General features: G+C 35.2%; 2 protein-coding genes across 2 annotated transcripts in view; one reads left to right on the forward strand and one right to left on the reverse strand.

Annotated features, from left to right (window-relative positions):
• Window positions 1–27,136, forward strand: part of LOC145256488 (DNA helicase MCM8-like) — a 129,888-nt gene that overhangs the window by 60,088 nt on the left and 42,664 nt on the right. Inside the window, exons 14-19 of the mRNA XM_080115434.1 lie at window positions 109–139; window positions 6,102–6,164; window positions 8,201–8,269; window positions 9,366–9,443; window positions 21,234–21,371; window positions 26,289–26,332. Coding sequence (XP_079971560.1) covers window positions 109–139; window positions 6,102–6,164; window positions 8,201–8,269; window positions 9,366–9,443; window positions 21,234–21,371; window positions 26,289–26,332 — 423 coding nt within the window. The remainder of the gene's footprint in view (window positions 1–108; window positions 140–6,101; window positions 6,165–8,200; window positions 8,270–9,365; window positions 9,444–21,233; window positions 21,372–26,288; window positions 26,333–27,136) is intronic.
• Window positions 10,141–18,036, reverse strand: LOC145256487 (uncharacterized). The gene is made up of 2 exons (XM_080115433.1): window positions 17,851–18,036; window positions 10,141–16,742 (listed from the first exon to the last, which is right to left on the reverse strand). Exon 2 carries the CDS (start codon window positions 14,174–14,176, stop codon window positions 11,141–11,143), a length of 3,036 nt encoding a protein of 1,011 aa, XP_079971559.1. The 5' UTR covers window positions 14,177–16,742; window positions 17,851–18,036; the 3' UTR covers window positions 10,141–11,140.

Here is a 27,136-nt window from a genome sequence, read left to right on the forward strand (position 1 = left end):
CTAGATAAAAATGTGAATGTGTTTTGAATTAAAAAAGTTTGACATTTAAGCAATACTGCTAGATAAAAATGTGAATGTGTTTAAGAAAATTTAATTTTATCATTTCAGCTCACTGTGCCCTTCAATATTTGGACATGAAGTAAGAATTTATTTTTTTCTTTTTTGTTTTATCTTTTTTTTTTTTTTAAATATTTTTTTAATGTTTTTTTTTTTTTTATAGAGGTGGCCAACTTTAAATTAAAATAAATCACAGAAAAATATCTTCATTACACAAATATGTGATTTATTCCAAAGATTAATTTTTTACATTTATAATTTAAATACAATTTCAGGCATATGGCCCCTGTGGCTTGTGCATATATGGCGTAATCTAGAATTATACTTTTCACAAACTCTACGCATCAAATTAGACTTATATCTCAGCAATAACGCATCAAATGTTGTTTAACAAGTTGTCTATTGTGTCTGCTTTATCAATTTAGATATGGGATGTTAGATATCCCCAAACAAAATAACCTAATGGGGTTAAATTGCACGAACAAGGTAGCCAGTTGACAGGCCTATTTTGTGAAGTTATTCGTTCGTCAAATGTTTCTCTTAGTAAATTGATTATATCATTTGCAATTTGAAAACGCTGTTCAGGTGTCAATCTCTTCATGATGAATCGACAAACCAAGCTGAACTAAAAATAACCAATAGTTGCCAAATCTGCAATTAAATAAAATAGAGTTGTATAGGGGATATTTTAAAATAAAACTCTACAAATTCCATGTTTTCCATTTAAAAAAAAAAAGGTAAACACTTGTTATTATAATGGGCAACAAATATTGACTAGTGATAGGCTTGTGTTACATGGAGAGAAATGATACAATAGGTGTGTAATCTGAGTCTTAAAGACTGACATAGTTCTGATGACCTCAGAGGAAGATAAAATCTGGACAGTAAAGAGAGATTATGTGCAGAAGAGTAGACGTTGATGGTATGGCTGTAACTACTAACCATAAAAGAAAAAAAATGGTTGACGCTTCATACTCATGTTGTCAACATCATTCAATAATCACCGTGAAAATTACTGAAGAAGAAATAGATAACATTCAAATAGGAGGCAAGAGAAAGCATTTGAATAGGAAGCTAAACATGTTAAGTTGAACAAAGATGGCGGCGTAGTTCAGATCAGTAACCAAGATGGCGACCAAGAATCAAATGCGGTCCGTGGCGTAGTTAACCTCTTAAGTTCTGAGATATTGTGTTCAACAAAGATGGCGGCGTAGTTCAGATCAGTAACCAAGATGGCGGCGTAGTTCAGATCAGTAACCAAGATGGCAGCCAAGAATTAAATGCGGCCCATGATGTAGTAAACGGCGAACTGATTGAATCTAAAATTCGACAATTTTTATAATAATTTTTGGACGTTTTCATTGGTTGTTTAGCACAGCCGTTGGTTATAAAAATGATTGGCAAATCCATTCGTCTCATACCCCCATTAGAAGTCAAAACCATTTTACAAAACACGAAGAGGATAAATTTAAAAATGGTGAGAGAGTATAATTACTGTGTTGGTTCCACCAGCAGTAATTTGAATGAGGAAGGAGGCGCTATTCATCCCTTGATCTCATTTCATGTTCGAGTCAAGTCCCGCAGCAAACAAAAGGTAGGTAAAACTGATAAAAAAGGGGTTGATTATCAACTTATCGAAACTATTCTAGTGACTAGCTATAGACGTTAAACATTTGATAAAAATGTATATAATGATAATAACTAGGGCTATGATAACAGCAGATTCTTTTCATTGTTTTGACTCTCGGGTGTGTATCCGTTGATATCTTATATGCTTTTATATAGAGTGACGTGGTTCTCAGTTGATTAACTATGTCGGATATATACTTGAGAGTCAAGACAATGAAAAGAATATGCTGTTGTCATAGCCCTAATAATAACTCACTAAAAAGTCTATTGACTGTTATAATGGTCACGTTGAAAAAAATCGATGAGAGTTCTTGGGTTAATAGATGTAGAACAATTGAGGTATTAGGCATCAGTTAATAAAAATTCTTTGTGGTATTTTAAAGCGTTTTTCAGGGAATACTATGGTTACAAGCTCCCATATGTATGTATGTGTGTTCGCTTTTTCTGTATGTCTACAAAAGGCTTTTTTCAGAGAAGTGGTCGGTCGGTCGGTTCACAACTTCTTAAAACTTTTTATATCACATATAAATCGTAATATCTCACAGTTAACAACGGAGCTCGCCTGTCTATTTAATTTGCTCGACTTCGGGAAGATAAATATTCAACATTTGTCTCTCGCCGCATGTGGGTTAGTCTTTTTCCTATAACATCTTGGGAAAATAAAAATAAAAAAAAGCGTTCCCGCAGTAAATGAAATACTATCCCGCAGTCAAAAGTTGACCTCATTAAGTCATTAAAACGTGCACCTGCCAAATCCAAGTAATTAAATAAATTCAAACGTGCTTCCGCTAGCATCTTGCGGTGGCTCAATGGTTAAAACCGTCCCACTCTTTTTTTTTCAAACTTTAATTTACAACTTTGCCTCAAGGCTTCGGGTTCGATCCTCATACTTACCTACCAAAACATTTTTTTTATTATTTTAACCCCCCCCCCCCCTTCCCCCCGGAGTTTTGATTTACCCAAAACCACACACACCTCCAAACACCCGGGCAACGCCGGGTACCCCTCGCTAGTATATTTATAAAGTTACGTTTATATAGTCATTAGTAGGGCTGTGACAACAGCATATTCTTTTCATTCTTTTGACTCTCGAGTATATATCGGACACAGTAAGACACAGTCAATCAACCGAGGACCATATCAGTTTATATAAAAACATATAAGATATTAACGGATATATACTTAAGAGTCAAAATAATGAAAAGAATATGCTGTTGTCGCAGACCTAGTCATTAGACATTAATTAAGCAAGATTTCTTGAATTTAATTTTATTTTCTTAAGAGTCCTTAGTCTTAAGCTTTAAATATGAGACATTTGTAATGGATTTTCAGTTCAATTCAATTTATTTGGCAACAAAATAAAATAATCGTGCTTCAATTACCATGAAAGGGAATAGTGATAGAAATTTATGCAGAAGAGCATACAGTAGTCCAAATTCACTCAAGTTGTGTTGTCGGTGCATCTATTACCACATTTTTCCAAGGTATAGGAATCCTCATTTGATTTAATCAAAATTAGCGGTGAAATAGTTTCTGGTGGTGGAGATGACCTCAGGATTTAGATCATAATTAGACTTAGAATTCTAGACATAAGGTTTAGTGTTGCAGACTGATCTATATAACATGGATGTATATAACATTTTGTAAGTGTATGTGTATAAACAAAAAGTGTCCATCATGGTTAATGTGTGTGGGAAGCGTCTGTCTTGTGCAACACATACAATAAAGCAGTTCATTAATATCAGCCTGCGAAGCACACAAGCAAATATCATACCTCTCTCCATTGTGTCGTCTTCTCTTCTCATTATCCAAATTCATCTTCCATCAAAGGAAACCAACAACAACAGGTTATATATTTGATACGACTTTATTTGTGCTTCGAAGTTTGCAATTGCATTTTATCTGATTCTTACATTACGCTATGGTCATATTTCTCTCAGCTCCCAAACATGGAGACGATATCATCTGTGCCCTTGTCCAACTCTCTCAGTCTGACTCTCAACTCTAAACTAAAACTTACGTGTCTCTTCTATACTATTTCATTACGTCATTAACGTAACATCACCTGATGTCATCGCTAAATCATCTTTATTGTTTATTTTCTAACATTTCATGTTAGCATTCGCGATACATTTCTATCATAAATATTTTTATCTGTGATCTCGAACGAGTGGTTCAGTGGGGGAAGACGTGGCTGGTTACCTTTAATGCATCTAAAACCAAACTTCTATCTTTAAATCATCAACGCTCTGATCCCCATCTGGAATCAATTGAAATGGATGGTTCTCGTCTAGGAGAAGCCCCATGTTTTGACAAGCTTCTGGCCTTGACCTTCACTCCTGATCTGAAATGGAACACGTACATCAAGTCTGTTGCCAAGGTCGCTGGAAAGATGGTGGGATCCCTCTACCGATCTAGGAGATATCTCACTACTGATGCAATTCTCTATCTATATAAAAGCCAAGTACGTCCAAGGATGAAATACTGCTGCCATATCTAAGCAGGAGCTGCTAAAAACAGCCTATCCTGCCTTGACAGAGTACAAAATAGACTTTGTAGCTTAGTGGGGGATGCCCTTTTCTTTTCCTTACAACCTCTCTCTCACAGAAGAGACATTGCAAGCCTATCTTTGTTTTATCGTTATTTCCGTGGCAGGTGCTCGTCTGAACTCTAATCTCTGGTCCTCCATCGCCAATCTTTCACAAAAAACACCCGTCTAGCTGAAACCACTGTCAATAACTTTCCCCACTCTTTATCTATGCCTAAATCAAAACGTAGATTCCATGAACAAAGCTTCTTTCTTAGAACTGCACGCCTGTGGAACTCTGTTCCGTCTGCCTGCTTCCCTCTTGACTACAACTTGGATGTCTTCAAGTCGAACGTAAACAAATTCCTGATGAAACGCCCCCTTGAGTAGACACTTTAAATATCCACACTAACGTACTGTACTTACAATAACCCTTATCCCTGAGTGGCTTCCGGGCCTTGATAAGTGGTGACCACCTTGTAAAAAAAAAAAAAAGAAAGAAAAAAAAGATACCTAATTTGTCTCAACATATATTTTCTAGAATTCTGATTTCCAAATTCCATTCTATGAAATAACATTCCTCGCTAGCATTCCCGATACATATTTCCTAACATTCTATTTTCCAAATATAAACAACAATCATAATTATAATAGTAATAATAATAATAGTAATAATAATAATAGTAATAATAATAATAATAATAATAATAATCATTCAGGTTACTTGGCAGGGCTCTCTAACATTAGAATCATTATATGTTGATTTTAATTTTTGTAAATGGGATATAAAACTGGGAATTAATTTAGTTTTCTTTTTTAGTTTTATAAGAGATATATATATATATATTTTTAAAACTATAACTACTTAATTTACTCACATAAAATTAATATACGAAAGTATAGATTCATGCGTAAACTTTAAGTATTTACTTCAAAAGTGCTCAATACGTAGGTAGAGCTAGTTAGTAAGTTATAAAATATATATGGCGATTAAGCTACACTGAATATTCCGCGTTTCATCCACTCTAGGACTCTTCAGGCTTAGGCACATAAGCCTGAAGAGTCCTAGAGTGGATGAAACGCGGAATATTCAGTGTAGCTTAATCGCCATATATATTTTATAAATTACTATATATTTTTATACGAAAATATTCTCATGCATTTTTTTTTTATTTAGAAACTTGAAAGAAAATAGGGTGCTTATCCTGAATTTCTACTATATTTAAAAACCAAAATTTTCAACCTTAGGCTCAGACAAGCAAGGAGACCTGATGTTGCCTGGCATTGAATGAGAATCGACAAATGTTCGACACTTCCAATAAATTGTAAATCAGCAAAACAAAAAAAGAACTATTGTGTATTCAGACGTGTTGAAATGTGTCTCGCATTGATACGATCATGGCTTAATATTTACTAACATATGCAAATAACTATGTGACTAAAACTAATCTCACTCTAACCAATTAAGAAAAAAAATTATATAAATAATTAAATAGCAATGATTTTAACTGATATAAACATGGATAAAATTAAAGCATACTATAGCTTTAGTTTTTGCTGCGCTCCTGTTATTTCTTGTCTGCGGTCCTGTCTTTGGAAAGGTGGTTATCCTTATTTTTCATTCATTTAGCAGCTTCACTTCTGCATTCCTTCCTACAATATGGTTGTCTTCAAATCCAACGTGAACAAATACTTGATAAGCCATTCCCTTAAGTAAACCAACTTACCAAATTTCCACTACTAATGATGACTATGACATGTTCCTGTTAATCACTGTACACTCATTAAACCTTATCCTCGAGTGACTTTCGGGTCTTGATAAGTGGTGACTCCTTTGTTAATAAAAAAAAAAGGAATTCTAAAATATATTTTTTAAAATTTTTTGCAGATGGTCAAAGCTGGTTTGGTACTTGGACTTTTCGGTGGAACTCCACGTTTTATGAACGATAACGTAAGAAAATGTTCATAATGATTTTTAATGCATTAAGTGTGATCAAAAAGTATCCGGATTGGATCTCTATTTACCCAGAGAGAAATTCTAGCATGGTACGTAAGGTGGATGGGGGGGGGGTGATTCTTCGATTTCAACGGACTGGTTATCGTTTTCATCGTCAACAGAAACAGCTATTTGTTTCTCCGGAAAAGTGTGAAGTGAAATTGTTTTTTTTTTTTTTCCAAAAAAAAATTTACAAATATAAAAAACCGTAAGAATGAGCCAAATATTTTCTAGATGAATTTACCCAGGACTATAGACTATAAGGAAGACTTTGTAGACTGGATACTCTGATTAGGAGAGGATTATAATGGCTGTCCAAGATCAAGGCTTGGTGATCAGTGCTTTTAAAAAGAAGGCAACAAGTGTGGATTTGGATGCACACAAGTAAAGGGTCTAAACCATTTGACATCCAGCTGTAAGGTTCTGCTGGGTGGAGTGGGAGGCTATTACACAATGCGACACAATGGAGAGTGTAAATATCTGTACTGGACCATCCGTAAAATTGTTATGAAAAGGGAAAGACCCCAGTAAGTAAGAAGGCAAAACTGGATGAGTTTGAAAATGATATTTGGAAAAGGTTAGAATCGAACCCAGTGGGCAAGTATTAAAAGATGATAGATATCGAAATCCTAGGAATGCAGTCGATTATTCATTCTTTTAGAAATAACTGGATATTAAATATGTCAGTTAAAAGAATGGACAATGCGAGTTTAGAAATAGTAATTAACAAAAGAGGTTGAAAACTATACAATTCAATTTAGGAATTTCTTTTGTTTACCAGAGGCGTGTGGATGCATGTGCAAGTGCACGTGTAATTTGAAACATGAGAGAATCACATTGTTCACCATGCCTCTCACGTCATCACAAAGGAGATTTCCAATATATGGAGACAGGGCTCAAAGTTAGGATAGTCAGTCATAGACAGTCAGAGATAGTCGGTCAGATTGGGAGCTGATGCCCCTTAGAGATGAAGGGGGGAGTAGGAGGCCATGTAGTCGTAAAGGCTTGAATCCCTGACCACTATCATCAGCCAGCTGGATGAATAAAGAATCATTTTGTAAACTGTCTTCGTGTCGTCATTAAAACGGAGAAGGTAAATGTGTTTTATCTATCATTGACCTGAAATGAAACACGTACATCATTGCCAAGGTCGCTGGAAAAATGGTGGAATCCTTCTACCACTCCAAAAGATAACTCACTGCTAATGCAATTCTCTATCTATATAAAAGTCAAGTACGTCCAAGGATGGAGTACTGCTGCCACATCTGGGCAGGAGCTGCTAAAAACACTCTATCCTGCCTTGACAGAGTACAAAATAGACTTTGTGGCTTAGTGGGGGATGCCCTTTTCTCTTCTCTGCAACCTCTCTCCCACAGGAGAGACGTTGCGAGCCTGTCTTTGTTTTATTGTTACTTCCATGGCAAGTGCTCATCTGAGCTCCAATCTCTGGTCCCCCCCCTCGCCAATCTTTCATGATAAACACCCGTCTAGCTGAAACCACTGTCAAAAATTTTCCCCACTCTTTATCTGTGCCAAAACCAAAACGTAGATTCCATGAACAAAGCTTCTTTCTTAGAAGTGCACGCCTGTGGAATTCTCTTCAGTTTGCCTATTTCCCACCTGACTACAACCTGGATGTCTTCAAGTTCAACATAAACAAATTCCTGATGAACCGCCTCCTTACGTAAGACACTTTACCAAATCTCCAATAATAACGATTACTATGATACTATTCCATTTATTACTGTACACGCAATAACCCTTATTCCCGAGTGGCTTCCAGGTCTTCATAAGTGGTGACTACCTTGTAAAAAAAAAAAAAAAAAATCTTGTAAAGGAATTTTGTATAACTCCCTCTGCAGTCTGTAATAATTAATGTATCCACCTCCTCCGCCACCATCGTAAGTGGAGCTGATAAAAAATAAAACATGATTGAAAAATCTTAATTTTAATACTGTTAATCTTTATTTTATTATTTTTTTATTTTTAAGAACCGGATTCCTGTCCGTGGAGATCCACATATTCTTATCGTCGGTGATCCAGGTTTAGGGAAAAGTCAGGTAAGTTCCCTATCCCCACCTGTTTATTTTTTTCATTATTTAAAAAAAAATTTTTTTTTTTCTGACGCATGTGTATATTGGTGATCTTTTAAACCAATGCATTTCAGGGGAAAACATTATTACATACTTACATGTCATGTCGAAATTATTATACATTTCAAAAATGATGAAAAATATTCCAATAGATAACATGAAAGATTTGTGTGACCAATTCGGTATAACAAACAAGGGAGATAACCATTGGTTTAAATTGACAAATTAAGGGTTAGCCGTTTTTAAAACCAACACATTTCAGAATGTAATTGTTGCGAAATTTTTTGATAAAAATACATCTAGCACATCTTTTACTGGATTGTTTTTTGTAATTTTTGGAATTTATACTAATTTCGCTGCAACATGTGAGTCCATAATAATGCGTTCACCTGAAATGTGTTGGTTTAAGAGATCACCAATGTAAACAAGCATCTTTTTTTATTTTTAATGAATTGATGTTGATTGTTAATCTCAAAAAATTTGGAAAAATCGTCAACTGAACAATTCAAATAAAAAATAATGTTTATTGTAGTGAAATTCGAAAAAATGAAATATTGAATTCCAAGTGAAACCAATGGTATATACTGAATTGGCATGTCACGGTAATAAACATATCCAAAAATTACGAAAACTAATAAGGTATAGAATTAATTATTAATGAAAACAGTTTTTGAAAACAATTAGCAAAAATTAAGTTTTGCAAAATTGGCCAAAGATTTTCAGTTTTCAGAAAAGATTTACCTCCCTTTTGTTACAATTTTAGAACTCTCCATTTTTTTTTTTGTAAGATTCAATTTTCGCTAATTGTCTTCAAAAAAACGATAAGACAGAAAATTAATTTTTAATGAAAATAGTTTTTGAAGACAATTAGCGAAAATTGAGTTTCGTAATGGTGGCTTTGTACAGACATAAGATACTCTCAAGTATGAGTAATTTTCTGGTACAGTAGAGAGAACTCACTTTCTTTGCAGCAGCCTTGGCAATGTCCACAATGCATTTGTTCCAATTCATGTTTCCTTTTCTGTTGCATTAAATCTGTAAAGCAGTTTATTTCCTTTCCCAGATGTTGCAATCCGTAACTTCTATCGCTCCAAGGTCAGTTTATGTCTGCGGAAATACAACAAGCGCTTCAGGATTAACCGTAAGTCTCCGTTTTCCTTTTCCATATGCAGATATATGCACATATCTTTACAAGAGGCTTTCTCTGTTTTGTTTTGTTTTTTTTTCCAAGCACTTCTGCCCCCATGACGTAAACATCCTCGACAAACCCGACAGGAAGCTAAATCTCACCCCCACACAGTAGAGATCTCTAGATGTAAAAGATCTTTCTATTCCAGTAGTTTCTTCCTCAGAACCGCTAGACTTTGGAATTCCATTCCGGGTCCCTGCTTCCCCAACTGTACTGACGTGCAGAAGTTCAAGTGTAACGTGAACAGACACCTTGCTGCCCAAATCCCTACATAGTACCCCAGTAGATGTTACCCCTGATAGTAGCCCCCTACACCAAAGTGGCAATGTGCCTTGTTTGGGGTGAAAATGCATTAAAAAAAAAGGGGAGTCATCACTTATCAAGGCCCAAATCTCAATACACCTTATGTTAAATCTCGAGTCTGTAGACCAAAAATTGATGGAATAATTTGGTAGGGAAATCTACACACACACACATAGACAATTTCACTTTTAAAGATATATAGATTTTCAATTTTTGGGCTCAAATCAATTCTTTAGGTGTATCTTGTTGAACTTGAAGATCTGCACAGAATTTCAAACAGAAGCCCCCCCCCTCCCCAAAGTGTTGGGAAGTTAAAAAAAGGAAGGAAAGAAATATGACAAAAGACAAGAGGAAATAAGTTTATCTGGAAAAACAAATTTATAGGAAATGGCTTTATCAGCAGAACAATGGCGAGGAAGTTGTTCACCGGGTTGCACAAAATAAAGGTGAATGGGATTGTTGTTCAGGGTGTGGTGAACAAAAGGACCTGAGATATTTTTAGAGTTAGTTTCAAGAGTGACTGAGTTTTACAACGGTTAGCAACAGCTTGTGATGGTTAGCAACAGTTAATGTTGAGGGTAGTGTCCGGTTAATGATAGTTGCAAGTTTGATTTGGTTAAAAGCAGATTGTGGTTTGGACTAGGTCGGGAGAGCTTTGGTTGGTTGGTTGGTTGGTTGGTTGGTTGTTTTTGTTTTACGGCATATCAACCCTTTTCGGGTTATTTAATGCCGAATCCAAAGATTTGGAAGAAAATTTTTTTTAATAGAATATATTTGTTGTTTTCACGTCAGTTTCTATTTAACCCATAGTTGGGACCCTAACAGGTACTACAACTCTGGGTCAAAGTGGACCTGGGAGCAATAAAGGGTGGCTCCACACTCCCCAAAGCCCACAAGCTGGGGCCTCACCACTGGATATAGTTTAAGGTCATATCCAGGACCCCCATTGAGGGACTTTTACCCTCTGCAGTGGGGCAGTTGGCGTATTCTAATGCCCCACCGACAGGGCCAGGAGAGCTTTGGGAGATCAAGACGAGCTGACTTCAACTGATGAACTCAACCTCAAAAAAAAAAAAAAAACTAAGATGTGGATGTTTGCGCTTATTCTATTATGGTCTCACACACACTAATATTTACAGAAAGTGTCGGAATCTGTGTTTTCTTTTGTTTCTTGTGTTCTATTTTATTTTTATACTTGTGAACCTGTGCGTGCCCCTCAACAGGCGTCAATGTGAGAGACAATAACATGAGAGGGAAACAAATCCCCGGCAAACAATCTTAGGGTTGGTGATCATTCTCGAGCATGGAACATGGTATCACAGATTTCTATATACCCTGAAGAAACCTTACCAAATCGTATAACCTAATCTGTTCGCAGACACCATATTGGGTTTGTGCTGCTCTTCAAGGGAAGCTTTGTCATTATTGTCAGATTCGGTTTCTGAGTCGCAAGTCAAAAAATCTTCCGAATAATCTTCGGGAGATCCTGAATGTTTGCTGCTCGAAGACAGTGCTACCTCCTCGTTGTCTTCGCTCGGTCGATAGGAGCTCACAGAATCTGTGTGAATAGAACCCTTTTTTGCGAGAAGTGGAAATCTGCGGGTCCTTGGAGTAGGTAGGGGCGTTTCAGAGAGTCTAGAACTTGAACTCGCATTACTCTCTTGTAGACTGAGACCCCGACTAAGAAAATGTTGGGGTGTTGTTGCCGGAATCGGAACTAACGGGGAAAAATTTGGGTGTAAGGATTTCTCGAATGATAATACTTTGTTGCTGTCTACATCTCCTTGATTAGGTTCCAATCGATCGTCTTCACTGATGGATCCGGTCGCCGTCAAAGAATCCTGTTTTCTCCAAGACACTGATTCTTTACTTTGGTTTTCTTGAAGATCCACAAAACTTTCATTTTTATTTTCTTGGATTTTCTCATATGATTTGTCGTCATCGGAAGTAACAAATTTGTCGTTCTCATCGGCAGTTTCATTTTGAAAACTTTCGACTGATTCTCCTTTTGAATAAACTCCGACACTTACCAATCCATTCTGTTGTATTCTGTCCACTAGACTTTCATCGTCAATTCTGGTATCCGACATAATTGAAGATTTTTTTCCTAGATCAGTTTCTTTTTTTGTAATCATTGTCATTGTTCTCCATGGATCCGTCTCCTTTTGTTTTTCGCGCATGGAAATCTGCCCGTACTTTGTTGCTCCATTCTTTGGAATCTGTTCTTGTACTTCGTTTTGTCCTTGCATGATGTTTACCTCATTCCCAACATATCTTCCTTCCATTGTAGCCTTCACTTCAACCCCAACTTCTAAATTTCTATTCACTGTATCATTTATTTCATTCGCAACATCGTTTCTTTCTTCTGTCATAACATTTCCCTCATTCCTTACATTCTCGTCTCTTTCTGTTGTAACATTTCCCTCCCTCTGAATGTCTTCCTCTCTTTTCATTGAAACAGTTACCTTATTCCTTACTGCTTCTTTTTGTTTCATCAAAACATTTACCTCATTCTTAACGACGTCCATCCTCCTTCGCAAAAAATTTACCTCGTTCCTTCGTTTTTCATTTCTCTCTTTTATCATATTTACCTCATTCCTTACAGTTTTGCTAGATTTTTCTTGTAACATTGTATGATTAGATTTCAATGTTTCCGAGCCAACTGTGTCCATTTTTAATTTCTTTTCCATCTTTTGGATCTTTTTAGTCGTGTTTACATTGTCATTAGGTAAGTTTAATTTATTCAAACGTAAAATATGCGTTTTTGTCAATCCATATTCTAAGGACGACTTTCTTCCTGAAAATTGCTTGGTGCATCGAATCCAACTTTTGTTTTTGGGAAGTTTTTTCTCTGCACCACCATCGTTCATTGGTGCTTGTCTTGCGGTTCTCTCAGCATGTCTCTGTTTCGATTTTGCCCTTTGATGATCACTGCTGGCACCTGAAGACTTCTCAGAGTGCCGTTCTTTGATATGCCCAATAATTTGTTGTATAGCACCAGAGATATCGATTAATGACAATTCTTTTAAAATGCCGCACAAATACGGATACTTATTCAAATCCTTTGTTGAAAGTGCATCAACCGTTTTTGTTTCGGCATTGTTTTGAAGAGTTCCAGACATTTTTTCAAGTGTTTCCTTTTCTACTTTAATTGGAGAATTATTTTGTTGGTCTTTGATTAAATCTCCAGAAGATAGTTGTTCATCTGTTTGGTGGACCTGGTCGATATTCACATCGCATTCCTGGTTGTTTAAAAGCTCTGTCTCTGAAGACAAAATCTTAGAGTTACATTTCCGATAAAAAATTGGTGGAGGACGGTACAGATGATGCGGATCTTTTTCTTTGGGTTCAATTTCCAGATCGTCCAAATTCTGGATCGGTATTTGATTGTCATGAATTGGAACTTTCAAATATCTCGACTGATGATCCACCCGAGTTTTTGATACCTGTTCTGAAATAACTAAATTAGCATTTTTGTTGGGGTCCATGTTTTCGACAGACCTTTCGGCTTGTGATATTGCTCTCTGAAGCTTTTGCGTATTCGAAATGATTTCAGGAAACTTTTTACCATCTTTCAGAGGATCGGACATCAGCATGAGCTGTGAAACTGTTTGCACATTCTCAGTGTGTTCCGTGCTGCTATTCCACGCTTTCACATTTTTGCCAACGTTTAGATCTTGCCTCAATGCTTCTTCTTTGTTTTTGGATTCATTCTCAACAGTCATCTCCAGATTCAAATCAATTGCAACATCTTTCTCATCATTTTCTAAAATACCTGGCATCAGCATCTGTTGTGGGGCATCTTCTGATTCCATCTTCGATTCATCCACAGTTATGTGCGGGAGAAGAGTTGACCCTAAATACAAAAGCCGATACCCGAACGTCATGTAGCCGATTTCTTTCCCCATTAAATTATAAACACGTAGCAGACCTGTATCTTTGTAAATCACGGGTATGTCAGGTCCATTTTTGTTAAGATCTTTGCATATCTTTCTGATAGCAACATCCAAGGGTACAGACGCATTGCCAGTTAGTTTTGGGGTATTCGGCAAGGTGTCCAAGATCATGACATACATGGGAACATTCAACAGAAGTGACTTCAGAGTTTGTGGACAGATTTTAAAGAGACAAGATTTTCCATGCTTGAAGAGAAACGTGTCTTCGGAGCTTTTAAAATTTTCAAATTGGTCAGGAAGAGTCCAGTCTGGTTGGGATTTTACCTTATTCCTTATGGACTCTGCTGTGCTCTTTTCCAACAAGTCTATGGTAATGATTGGAAAGTCTAAAAGTTTACAGGCAATAGTTGGGAAGCGGCATGATATGTTTGGTAAATATAACTTTTCGACTACGATTTCCAGAGAGAACAAAGAATGAGTTTCCATCTTGTTTTTCTGTTTATCAAATTAAATACATTCTTTGTTTTTGTTGTTTGTTCTTTATGAATAGGTATCACAAACTAGCCTAGTTAGAATCCCAAAACGGCTAAATACAGTAAAATTCCTATGATTATATTCTATTTACTTTTTGGTGTTATTTGGATTAAATTTAGATGTAAACAAAATTTTATCTTTCTCTTTATAATTTATAAAATTCTTTCTCTTGTGTCATTAATAGTTTTTTTTTTCCAGGCTACATCAAGTAAGGTTATTATTTTAGGCAATGGGTGGTGGAAGTGGGGTATTTTTTTTAGGTGAAAATAAAAATGTTGGTATTTTTTCAAATTTGTTGTATTGCGATATTGTGTATTTCTAAACATCAAGATGGTTCCATCTTAAGGAAAAAGGGTCACTTGTCAACATGGTGGGCTTAATGTAATGGTTTTAAGTTTTCTTTTCATACAAAAAATCCAAGTTGAACATTTTAGTAAATAGAATATTATAGAAATATTTGCACTTTATCAAATTATGTTTCTGTCTTTTTTTTTTTTTTTTTTTTACACAATCTAAATTTGATTTTTTTTCTTAAATAAATTTTATGTCAACAATCAAAATTGTGCTTCCATATATTTTTACATGTTTTTCAAGGAATAATGAAATTTTTCCCAATATTTAGCTTAGTTTAACCAAATAATAATTAATTAATAATTTTCATATACGACAATAGCCTTAAGTGCAAGATAACATTATATTTGCAAGGATTTTTCACTCGTTTGAAGCGTTCATTTTAAGTTATACACTTCCAGAACCAATAGCACACAAGACAGCAAAATTTTCAAATTTCCAATAAACTTTAAATGCTTATAAATCAATGGCTAATCGAGCTACCAAAATAAATTTGGTATCATTCAGGTTTATGTTTAGCAAAGATCTATGTGCTAACATTAAAAGATTTTAGATATAATGAAAATAAAATTCGGGTTTGGAATACATACTATGAGCATAATATATATTTTAATAAGTATTTAGTTTTTCGGGTATCCTGTCAAGTAACGCCTTGGATAACCCAACTGCATCATTAGAAGAGGGGCGATAGGACCGTCTGTTAGACATCTATCATTTCATAGTTTAGGAAAAGGCATCTACGATAAAAAGTCGTCTCCAATGGATACAAAAATTAAATCGTCTACAGTGATAATTGTGTATCTTTTGCATATATATATATATGATTTCTCAAGTATAACAATGTAGAAATGTAACCAGTTGTAAGAAAAAGAAAACTCCTTCTATCCTCTACAGGTAGTTGCAGTTTTTATGGCAATGAGTGAAAAATGATATCTCAACAGAGAGAAAATGGCAGAAATTTCCAAAAGGTGTCAGCACTGATAACCGACAGTTACTTTTGGTTCTTCTGTTTCTGTGTCTGTTGGATAACAGGGTAAGACTGAGGACTCTTCCCTTAATTAAATTCGCACAGCACTGCTCTCTTATGACCGACACAACATACGAAACTATGAATCATGCTTGGTGTCTGCTATTGTACTCAATATGATGGTCTCTCAGGCGGCAAGACTGATGATAAGTTTGCAAAGTACCAATGAATCGTTGAAATGGAATGTAGGTGGCAAAATATATCATGGATTTACAAATGTATTTTATCTGGAAGAAGGTGATGTAGTTTTCTTCAAGCATTGTGTGTAGTGTACATATATATAGAGAGAGGGAGAGAGGGGGGAATTGATAGAATACAATAAGAATGCAGAAATATTAAGGATCATATGAAAAATAAAATTGAATATTGAATAGCAAAATTACTTATATGCTAGACTTTATAGCCCATTAAAAACTGGCAAAAGTTATAACCTGTTGACTTAGAATGAGTACTTCCTGCTAAATTGATGGTTAAATATGGTTAAATTTGTGCTCATTATTGCATTAAATACTAATCCCTATTAATCCGCAACTATGCATCAAACAGATAACATAATAATTAGTTCTCTTCATCTTATAACAAAAGTCCATACAAAATTTCAACCAGATCGTCCGAACAGTTTCCAAGAAAACATCTCGAGTAAACATGATATTGTGGTGACAAGTAATCTGTATTAATTCCCAACTGTACATCGAACGGATACTATAATACTTAGTTCTCTGTACCTTATCATAAAGTTCCACATAAAATTTTAGTGAGATCGTTCCAGTAGTTTCTGAAGAAAAAAATTGAATGGACACAATGACGGATTAAGAGAAACATGATATAATTTTTTTCCTGCATCTCTTGGATAATCTTCGGCATACAAAAGTGTCACAACAAAGTAGAAATGGGAAGTCTTTCCTCAAACAAATTCTCACAACAGACACGTCTTTTTATTATGTTCTTATAAGATGTGGGCTGATCCGTTCTACGGCTTTCTTCAGGGATAAACAAGAAAATGTCTTTGCGGGTGTCTTTATTTTAATCTGTAGCAGATGGTTTGTGCCAAGTCCAATGAAATCATTTTATTTATTGCACCAATGATAAGGTTAATCCTGATGAATCTTGCTTTTTTGTTAATTTGTTGACCAACAAATCCTTTAAGAAAAAGAAAAGAATATTTGTATCAATAACTTGAATAATTGTGTCAATTTCTTTTTTGTGTCAATGTGTACAAATTAAACACTTACTTTTCAATAGTTGATTTTTAGAAGTATATAGGTCTGTTATGAATGAATATCAGATTTAAAATTGTCATCGACAAGTAGTTTTTATTATATTAAAACCTTTATTAGCGAATATATTCTTTAATGGCTTTCACTGGTCGCCATTTTGGTTTTAAATTAAGACATTCGTGTTTTGGTTTGTTTTGTATCGTCTGCAATAAAACAAAAATGGCGACCGCTGAAAGCAATAGAGTATACATTGGATAATAAAGGTCTTAATATCATAAAAACTAGTTGTTGGCGACAATTTTAATTGTGACAATTGTTCAAAACAGACTCGAATACTCCGAAAAAATCAACTTTTTAAAGGTAAGTCTTTAGTTGGTACACGTTGGCTGTTTGATCGTTTTCTTTTTGTTTTTTGTTCAACAAAAGTTTTTGAAAGCTTACAATTTTCAGTGATTAAAAAGTGTTAATTATTTTGAATATAAACAACATCTTGGTAGTCGAATTGAATTGTCGCCTTTGAATTTTAATACAAAATTAGCGGCTCCCAGATCGCCGTCTCGCTTCTTCATAAAATTTGATTTTCTTAGTTGGAAAAAAAACAAAAAAAACAAAAAAAAAAACAAAGCAAAAATAAACTACTCGATCAATTTACGTGGTTTTTGGAATATGACATCATAAAGGTGTTTTTGTATTTTCTTTTTTAAATAAGTGTCTAAATAAGCACAGATTTTTTTAAAAAGTATTAACTATATTTTTTAGTGTTTTGTTTATTTTAAAGAAGTTATTTAAATTAAAAAAAATAAAGCACTTATGTATTTTTGGCACCGTGCTGAAATAATAACGTCATTATTTCGAAAGCCATTCTTAACACGAGGAGGGGAGGGTTTTTGCAACTATTCTGTGCCTCTACCTAACAATTTAATTAAAAAAAAAAAAAAAAGATATCGTAAAACTTGAATTTAACCTGAAAAAATATTTAAAAATAGCGCGGTACCAAAAATACTTAAGCACTAAAAATTTTTTTTATTTACCAGTTCCATTTTGTTTGAAAGACAATTCTTCTTTTCCTCGCATTTCAGTTACAACTTTAGTTTGAAAACGTCGCCGACGATTCGCGATTTGTCCGCCAATAAACGATTTTTTTAAGTTTTTGTTCCTCAGCAACAAATAAACAAATCTTAAGTTAAACAGAGTGACTTCCCTTGGATAGAAATTCCAATCACTGAATTTTTTTTTTCTCTGTTCATTTTTTGTCCCTTTCTCTTTTTCCTTTTTTCATTTTTATTTTCTTTTTCCTAATTTTTTCTTTTGTTTTCTCGTCTTTTCTTTTTTTTTTAAGTTTTCTTTTTTTCATTTGTTTTCATTTTTATCTGCACTTTTTCATTTTTTCCTTTTTTTTATTCATTTTTCTTAATTTTTCCTTTCTTTTTCTTTTCTTTTTCTATTTTCCTTAATGTTTTTTTTTCATTATTTTTTCTAATGTTTTTTGTTTTGCTTTCTTTTTTCTTTTTACTTTTCACTTTCTCTTTTCCTTTTTTTCTTTTCCTTTTTTTCTTTTCATTTTTTTCTTTTCATTTACTCATTTTTTCTTTCCTGTTTCTTTTTCTTTTTCTCTTTTCCTTTTTTTCTTTTCCTTTTTCTCTTTTCCTTTTTTTCTTTTCCTTTTTCTCTTTTCCTTTTTTCTTTTCATTTACTCATTTTTTCTTTCCTGTTTCTTTTTCTTTTTCTCTTTTCCTTTTTCTCTTTTCCTTTTTTTCTTTTCCTTTTTCTCTTTTCCTTTTTTCTTTTCATTTACTCATTTTTTCTTTCCTGTTTCTTTTTCTTTTTCTCTTTTCCTTTTTTTCTTTTCCTTTTTCTCTTTTCCTTTTTTTCTTTTCCTTTTTCTCTTGTCCTTTTTTTCTTTTCCTTTTTCTCTTTTCCTTTTTTTCTTTTCCTTTTTTCTTTTCATTTACTCATTTTTTCTTTCCTGCTTCTTTTTCTTTTTCTTTTTCTTTTCTGTATTATTATTTTTTTTTTCGTCCTTTTTTACTTGGTGTCGTCTCTTTTTCTTTATTTTCCATTTTTTTCTTTATTTCGACCAATTTTTCATATCAACCAAGGTCTATTCTTGATATCATGACGTTAACGTAGTTACTGCTTTTAACCATCAGTTTTCTTCATCAGAACAAAGTATGATTTAACTCTCTCTTAAGAGGTGCTCTCCTAGGCATTACCTCCTGCTTTGCGAGGGAGAGTTGGTCTTTTCCCGGTTACGTGAGGCCTCCCTACTGGGAATTCCTGTTGCCTTTTCTTTTTGTTTTTTAACTAAATACAATGCCTGCTGGAAAACTGCTTCTGTGGTACCAGTTTTCAAGAATTCTGGTGAAAGAACTGACCCAGTAAATTACCGCCGCATTAGCCTCCTCCCACTTTTCGCCAAAATATTTGAGACCATAATTAACAAGACTCTAGTCCATCACCTTACAGATGCTAAACTTCTGACCGACCAACAATACGGATTTAGGCAAGCCCGTTCCACGGCAGACATCCTAACTGTAATCTCTGAGCGTATATACCATTCACTTAACAAAGCAGGGGAGGGTAGAGAGGTAGCTCTAGATATATCTAAGGCTTTTGACAGGGTATGGCATGAAGGTCTTCTCTGGAAAATCAGATCATATGGGATCACTGGAAGAATCTTTGACATAATTAAATCCTTCTTAGATAAGAGAAAAATCCAGGTTGTCATCGATGGTCGTACATCCAAACAATATGATATAAATGCGGGAGTGCCCCAGGGATGTATCCTTGGACCTTTATTATTCCTAATATTTATAAATGACCTCCCTGACAAATTTGTCTGTGAGATGGGTATATATGCTGATGACACCACGCTCTATAACAGACACGACAGGAAAACAAATGAACACATATCTAAAGAAATGGCAAAAACACTAAAGGATGACCTCCAATCTGTAGTGGAATGGGGACAAAAATGGATACTCACATTCAATGCTGCTAAAACTAAACTTGTTTCCTTCAATAATTACAAGAAACCTTCTCTACCACCAATAGCAATGGCCAAAGACTCTTTATCTGAAAGTACATCTTTTAAACTCCTCGGCCTAACATTCACAGGAAACATGAGTTGGAAAAATTACATTGAGAGCATTGCCAGAAATGCTGTGAAGAAGGTAGGTTCTCTCTACCGTGCTAGAAAGCTACTAACGCCCGAAAGTATCTGTACCTCTATAAGGCCACCATTCGCCCATATATGGAGTATTGTTGTCATATTTGGGCTGCTACTAGTCTCTCACTCCTAGACAGGATTCAAAAGAGAGTCGCCAACCTAATAGGTCCTGAACTGTCATCTAAGCTTCAGCCTCTGTCCCATCGGCGTAATGTAGCATCCCTCTGCCTGTTCTACAAGTATTTCAATGGTGAATGCTCTGACGAACTGCAAGCACTTGTATCCCCTCGACGTAAATACCCCCGACAAACCCGACAAGCAGCAAAATCCCACCCCTTCAAAGTTGAGATCCCTAGATGTAAGAGAGCCTTCTACTCCAGTAGTTTCTTCCTCAGAACCGCTGGACTTTGGAATTCTCTTCCGAGTTCCTGCTTCCTCAACTGTACTGACATGCAGAAGTTCAAATGTAACGTGAACCGACATCTTTCTGCCCAACTCCCCACATAGTATCCCTGTAGCTTATGTCCCTGATAGTAGCCCCCTACAGCAAAGTGGCAATGTGCCTTGTTTGGGGTGAAATTGCAATATAAAAAACGAACATCTTCAGAAAATGTTTTTCACTTTTTCCAGAGACGTTTGTCATGGTTTCAAAATCACTGCCTCCATTTTTTTCTTTCTTTCTTCACTCCGGCTGTTTCTCTTCGCCTTCCCTTCCCTTAAACAAAGGACGCAATAGGTTAATGCAAGCTAAACATCTGAACATATCCGGGTTCAGCGGACACATTCACCTTCCCTTTCATTCCATCCTTGACTCCTCTACGCACGTTGGAATCCAAATATACCAAGCAAAACGCCAATAATTCAGACAATTGACTTTTTACTACTATATATATATATATATATATATACTCTCTCTATTGTTGCTCTCAACCCCCAAATCATATTTATCCTGATATATATTTTACTCTAAACTTGTATTCTATTAAATAGGAATTAATTATTTATTAGAATTTTAACTTTTTTTTTATCTTCATTACTTTTTGTTTCATTGCCACCTGATGGCAAAAAAAAAAGAAGAAAAAAAATAGGAGGCTTTACTTTTGAAACAACCCTCAGGCTCTTTTTCATTTGTAAAATTATAGCAAAAATTAGGCCCATCATTAAGACGATAACAATGATGACTTTTTGATTGATTTAACAAAGATTCATCTCTGTTTTGTTCTTTCTTTTGTTATTTTATTACAGGTTACCCTTTGTAAAGATGGTGGTTGTAATGACCATTCTTTAGAGGCCGGAGCATTGGTCTTAGCTGACCAGGGATGCTGTTGTATTGATGAATTTGATAAAATGGGCGCTCAGCACCAGGCTCTACTAGAAGCGATGGTAAACCATTCTTGCATTCTTACATCTGCTCTTATTTCTATCATACTAGCTTGGGTGCCCGGAATTGCCCGGGTGTTTGGATGTGTGTTAAGCAAAAAAAAGTGGAATGACAAATGTTTAAATTAAGGCTAGTCAATCGAAAAGAGGGGATGACTTTCCAAAATATCGGCAAAAATGCGACCCCTCCCTGTAGAAAAGTGCCCAGTTGAGGATGAAGGAGTTAATGTTTTTGGCCAAGTTTTCGATATTTGTCATCTGAAAGGTCGAGCTTCACAACGATATTGATCTCGTGAAAATCTGGTGCCTCTGTCGAAAGTTTTAAGCAGACATACAAACATACATGATGATTGCAACGTCTTGTCAGACGAGTGTCGTTCCCAAAAATGACTTCCATCTCCACAGGACCATTTTAATTAGACAAATGCCTGAAGGAGTATCTATACACAGATGATGTTACAGAGTCTTAGCTTTGTACGACCGCTATGTCTCTCTCTCGGTTCAAAATTTTGAGATCCAGCAATAAGCAAGAGCAAGATAGCCAGCAACAAGTTAAACTGCAAACCAGCTTAATGCGGGTACTGGTCATCCACTTTATGGTTTTTTAAATCAGAGATTTGCTTCTCCTAGAAAGGTTGCCTTCACCATGACTTACGGGAGCCCTCTCCACCCCAGCACACACATACATACACACAAAGACACATGGTGCTAGTTGGCCGTTGACCCCGAAAAAGAGTTCATTCACCCTTGGAAAGGTCTTGTTTTTAATCCTTCAGGGAGACTAGCCGCCCTCCATCCATCCATCCATACATACATACATACATGTAAACAGACAGGTGAGATTTATATTATAGATTAAAATGGCGGTTGGGTTTTCCGTTTCTTTGTTTTTTATTTTTTTTTTACCAGAAATTAGAAAATGGAGATGTGAATTCTTCAGAAAAAGTGCATTTCTAAATAAATCACTCTTACATTTTGGTTGGAATACAATTTTTTTAAGCTGATTTATGCCTGAAGTCTTCAGTTTTTCATCTCTATTTGCCTACATTTTATTTCTTTGTTTTCTTTCTTTCTCTTGCTTTTATCTTTCTATGTGTTTTCCTTCTTGTTTTTTCCTTTTTTTTTTTTCCTTTCCTCTCTCGGTCTCATCTTGCCTTTTCTGTCTTATAACAGTTGACTCTGAAAAACTGAAAATGTTACTTTTGCCTTGGGGACTAAGATTTCAAACAATTCATGAAGAGTATAGTGAATTTAGATGACTTTTGTTACATTAAAGAATGACTTCCTGTCTCCTTCCCCAGTATATGCACACAGTGTTTTTCTCTTCAATTTTGATTTTCTTAGTTGAAATTGATTGGAATTATAAATGAAAATTATGGAAGGCAATACAATGCAGACGTGTGACGGGATTCGACACAAACTGAAGCAAATTAAAATATAAATAATGGAATAAGCTATTTAGATTCACCTTTTATTAATACAATGTTTTTGTATTTTTTTTATTCTTGCATTGTATTCTTACTTGTGTCAGCATGGTCAGTTTTTACTTGTGTCAGCATGATATGATATTTCGGGAAAATATCCCTTCCCCAGATATGTAATTTTAGTTTGGACGTGCATATGGAGCTATTGTAAATGTGAGTAGTTTATCAGAAATTGAAAAGGGCCTGAAATTAATTTTATTTTGGTTTAAAATCTGCTATTATTTTTTTTAACTTAATAATGTAGGTCTTATGATTGGAATTATTTATGAAAAAATTGTTTTCTGTGTTGCTCTCTCTCTCTCTCTCTCTCTCTCTCTCTCTCTACGTGCTGAGGATAAGACTTCAAACCATTCATAAAGAAGATAGGGGTGTTATATGACTTTTGTTTCATCAAAGAATGAGTTCCTGTCTCTTTCCTTCCACATACATGCTTGTTTCTTTCTCTTAAGTTGTTTCATACTTGATGTTTTTTCCACTGTTATTTTTCCGCACGTACCCCCCCCATCCCGACCCTAATCATTTCGATTTCAGCTTTTTATTTTCATTGATTACTAGCATTCTAATAATACTAATAATTACAAGGACACCATTTTGCTCTCCTCTGTATTAAGCTACAAGAGAGGCTCCTTCAATCTTTCACAGACTATGGATACCCACGAAAGGGTGCCTGCATGTGAAATTTTTGTAGCAGGAGGTGAGCATTTCCAACTATACCTCTCCTGAGTCAACATTGTTAAATACCAGTAGCAAGTGAGTTGGATGTACAGGACAACTGGAAACAAGTGCTGAGATAAGCGGAGAGCACATACAGTGCCTAGAATTCCCAAATGGTTACCCATCTGGTACTAATAAGGCTCAACGTTGCTTAACTTTGGTGATCTGATGAGAAACCGGTGTGTCAACGCGATTATGACATATAAGCTACAACAACCCCTAATATTGACTATTTCTGTGAACAAAAAGAGAAAAAGATTCTTTTTTAACCCAAACAAGATACATTGCCACTTGGACGTAAGGTGCTACTATTTGAGACCATATTTACAAAAGTACTTTGCAGGGAATTGGATAGTGAGATGTTTGTTCGCATTACATTTAAATTTCTGTATTTTAGTATAGACAAGGAGACAAGAAGAGAAAAGCAAATAATTATATTTTTAACCAATCAGAATTTTCTGAATTTATTCAAAATGGCCTTTCTGGGAGCCACGTCGATCCTTTAAAATGCCAGATTTTTCTTTAATAACTAGATGAGTCAAAGTTCCCAGACCAGCGTCAATCAGTGCCCTTCCATTTAGCCTTGGGCGTGCTGCAATGCCTCAACTAATACAAACATTGATGAACACACAGACACACACAACTCATTGACTCATTATTATTTTGCCAACTGTATAAGCTTATTGCAATATTCCCAATCTTTCTTATTGAAATTTCCGTGTTAAATATGAAAACAAATCAACAAATGAACTCTTATTCACAACTTTTAATGACATATTATCTGTATAATTGAGTTGAAAAGTTTGGATTTCAATTTTCAGACCCATGTAACGCACGATCTTTAATTATCGACTGACTTCTTCGATATCTCAAGTAAAGAATCCCCCTTGTTTTACAAAGACTCTAAAAATATTCACAAACATTCTGTTTTCCCTATTGCTATAAAATTCCATTTTAAACATATATAAAACTAGCGGGGGTGCCCGGCATTGCCCGGGTGTTTGAAGGTGTGTGTTGAGCACCAAAAAAAAAAAAAAGTAGTAGGTAGGCAGGCGGGCAGGCTCGAACCCATGATGCGAAGGCGGGAAAGAAAGTAAAAGAAAACCTGACATTTTACCGTTATGCTATGACGCGACAGGAAGTGAAAAGTGTTCAAATTTAGCGATGTCGATCAAAAAGTGGACTTGCAGAAGTGAATGAATTCATGCAGACGCAGAAATGAATGTCTGGCTGAAGGCCAGTTAAGCTTTCCACTTTCTGTCGTTTTATTTATTTGTTTCCCCAACGATGTTGGGGAAAACCAGCTCCCCTCAAAAAGGGGGAGCTCTGGCAGTGTCTAAATGAATAGCAATTGTCTGACATGAAGGGTGTCCCCCTACATTGATCAAAGCTGATTGCCTTTCTGGACGTCCCGACTGGAAGGCCAAGCAGTTGCATTTGCTTCAATAAGTTTCGCTTTATTTATACGAGAAAGACAAACAAACATGGGGAACCAGGGATTTTTTAAAAAGTTGATCAAAATAAAGATAGAGATGACGTCCGTTCTCGAATCGTAGATATTACAATCTAGGAAGTAGAAGGAAAGTTCTCCAAAATAGTAACATTGTCGAGAAGCCTAGCAAAAAAAGCCTGTTGTCAACATACAAAAATGCGCGCATCCATTTTGCCTTTTATATGATAAATATCTCTTTTGTGAAGTTATCCCTCTGATCTTATTATTTTGTTTGTTTTACCATATGACATGTCTCTCCTTCTCTCACGTTTAATTATATACCGAAAAACAATTTTCACTGAAAATATTTCTCTGAAACCGGCTCATCCCAAAATACTTTGCTCAAATCAAACCCCCAAAAAAGGGATCCTCCAAGGGAGAGACTTGTGGTAAAAGCACCAACCCAGACGTAACAGCAATACTTTATGTATGGGCAAATGATGTGTGTATTATCTTCCCTGTGATATTATTGAATTGATTAATAAATAAGTGAAATAATTTATAGCTGAGAACACTTACCAGTGATGAGTATTTGGATAATAACTCATTACTTTTTGTGTTGCCGGTGCTTAATATAGAAGTGGCCAAAATGATTGGCATCATGTGATATTCAGACTTTAAAACTTTATTGAGATTTAGAGAGTTTATATTGTTAGAATATTTCCTCACTCTTGTAAAGTGAACTTAAAAGTCCACCGAAACTAACACGGAATTTATAACACCGCATGACGACCGGTGTTCCACTTTTTTCCGATCCATCTCAGCTGTCGTTCCTATTCTCTACAACTCCTAAATGGGTTGATTTTTAAAAAAAAATAATAACCTTTCTAATGCTGGTTTTTACAACAATTACTGTTTTTATCTTTCTTTTAAATTTCCCTTTTTTAATCTCTCTTTTTAACTTTCTTTTTTATCTCCTTTTTTGAAATATCACTTTTTTAATCTCCCTTTTTTTAAACTCTCTTTTTAATTTTCTTTTTTATCTCCTTTTTTGAAATATCACTTTTTTAATCTCCCTTTTTTTAAACTCTCTTTTTAATTTTCTTTTTTATCTCCTTTTTTGAAATATCACTTTTTAAATCTCCCTTTTTAGTCTCTCTTTTTAAAAATTCCTTTTTATATATTCCCTTTTTAAAAATCCCTTTTTCATCTCCCTTTTTTTAATCTACCTTTTTACTTCCCCATTTTTACAATTTTCCTTTAATAATTTCCCCTTTTTCTTTCTTAAAGGAGCAGCAGAGCATCAGTATTGCAAAAGCTGGGATTGTTTGCAGGTAACAGGACAAGATGGCGTTAAATATTCTTTCGCATTTTTCAGTTGTTCTTCATTATAAGTGTGACAAGGACTGTGGACCGGACAACGTCGGGTTGTCTTGCTTATTGCGGCAAGAAGCGATCAGTTTTCTGGGTGGTTCTTTAGACACAAGTTCAGGGATTTTACATTGTTGGATATAACAGTGGTCATGATGACGATGAAAAGAATAAATCTGTTTTCTTAACAGATAATCAAAATGATCCCCCCCCCCACAAGCTGGGCCTTAGTTGGGGTCATAAAATGAAAAAGATTGTGAATCTGTGGAGATTGGCTCTTGAGTTTTATTTGAAGGACCACCAGAAAATCAAGTCAAGTAGGTAAACTGTCCAGTGGCTTTAATTGTTGGATTGACCATAAAATCATTTTGGAAGGAGGGTTAACTATGATGACCAATTCACTTATCCTACTTTATACATATGGTCTCTGGGACCCCCCACCCCCACCCCCACAAGTGATGTTAAAGGGTACAAAGCGAGATAGAGACAGACAGAGGCAGAGAGAGAAAAAGAAAGACAAAGCCCCAAATAGAAAGGGGACATAAACTAGATGTTATAGAGAGGCATGTTTTTTGGCAAGTTTGGGAGAATTCGTTGGTGAGGAGAGTTTGTTGACATGTCGTCGGACGGCCTGGGTGAAAAAAGTTAATTTAAATCATTATAATCCTGCACCCAGAAGTCAGTCTGATTTACCAAGCTTATAATGGCTCCTAGCTCATGTCCTTACTGAGACTATACCTGTAACAACGTTGAATAATTAATTTTAC

This window comes from Euprymna scolopes, chromosome 32 (genome assembly GCF_053919585.1).
Source record: "Euprymna scolopes isolate OS-2025 chromosome 32, ASM5391958v1, whole genome shotgun sequence".
NCBI lineage: Eukaryota > Metazoa > Mollusca > Cephalopoda > Sepiida > Sepiolidae > Euprymna > Euprymna scolopes.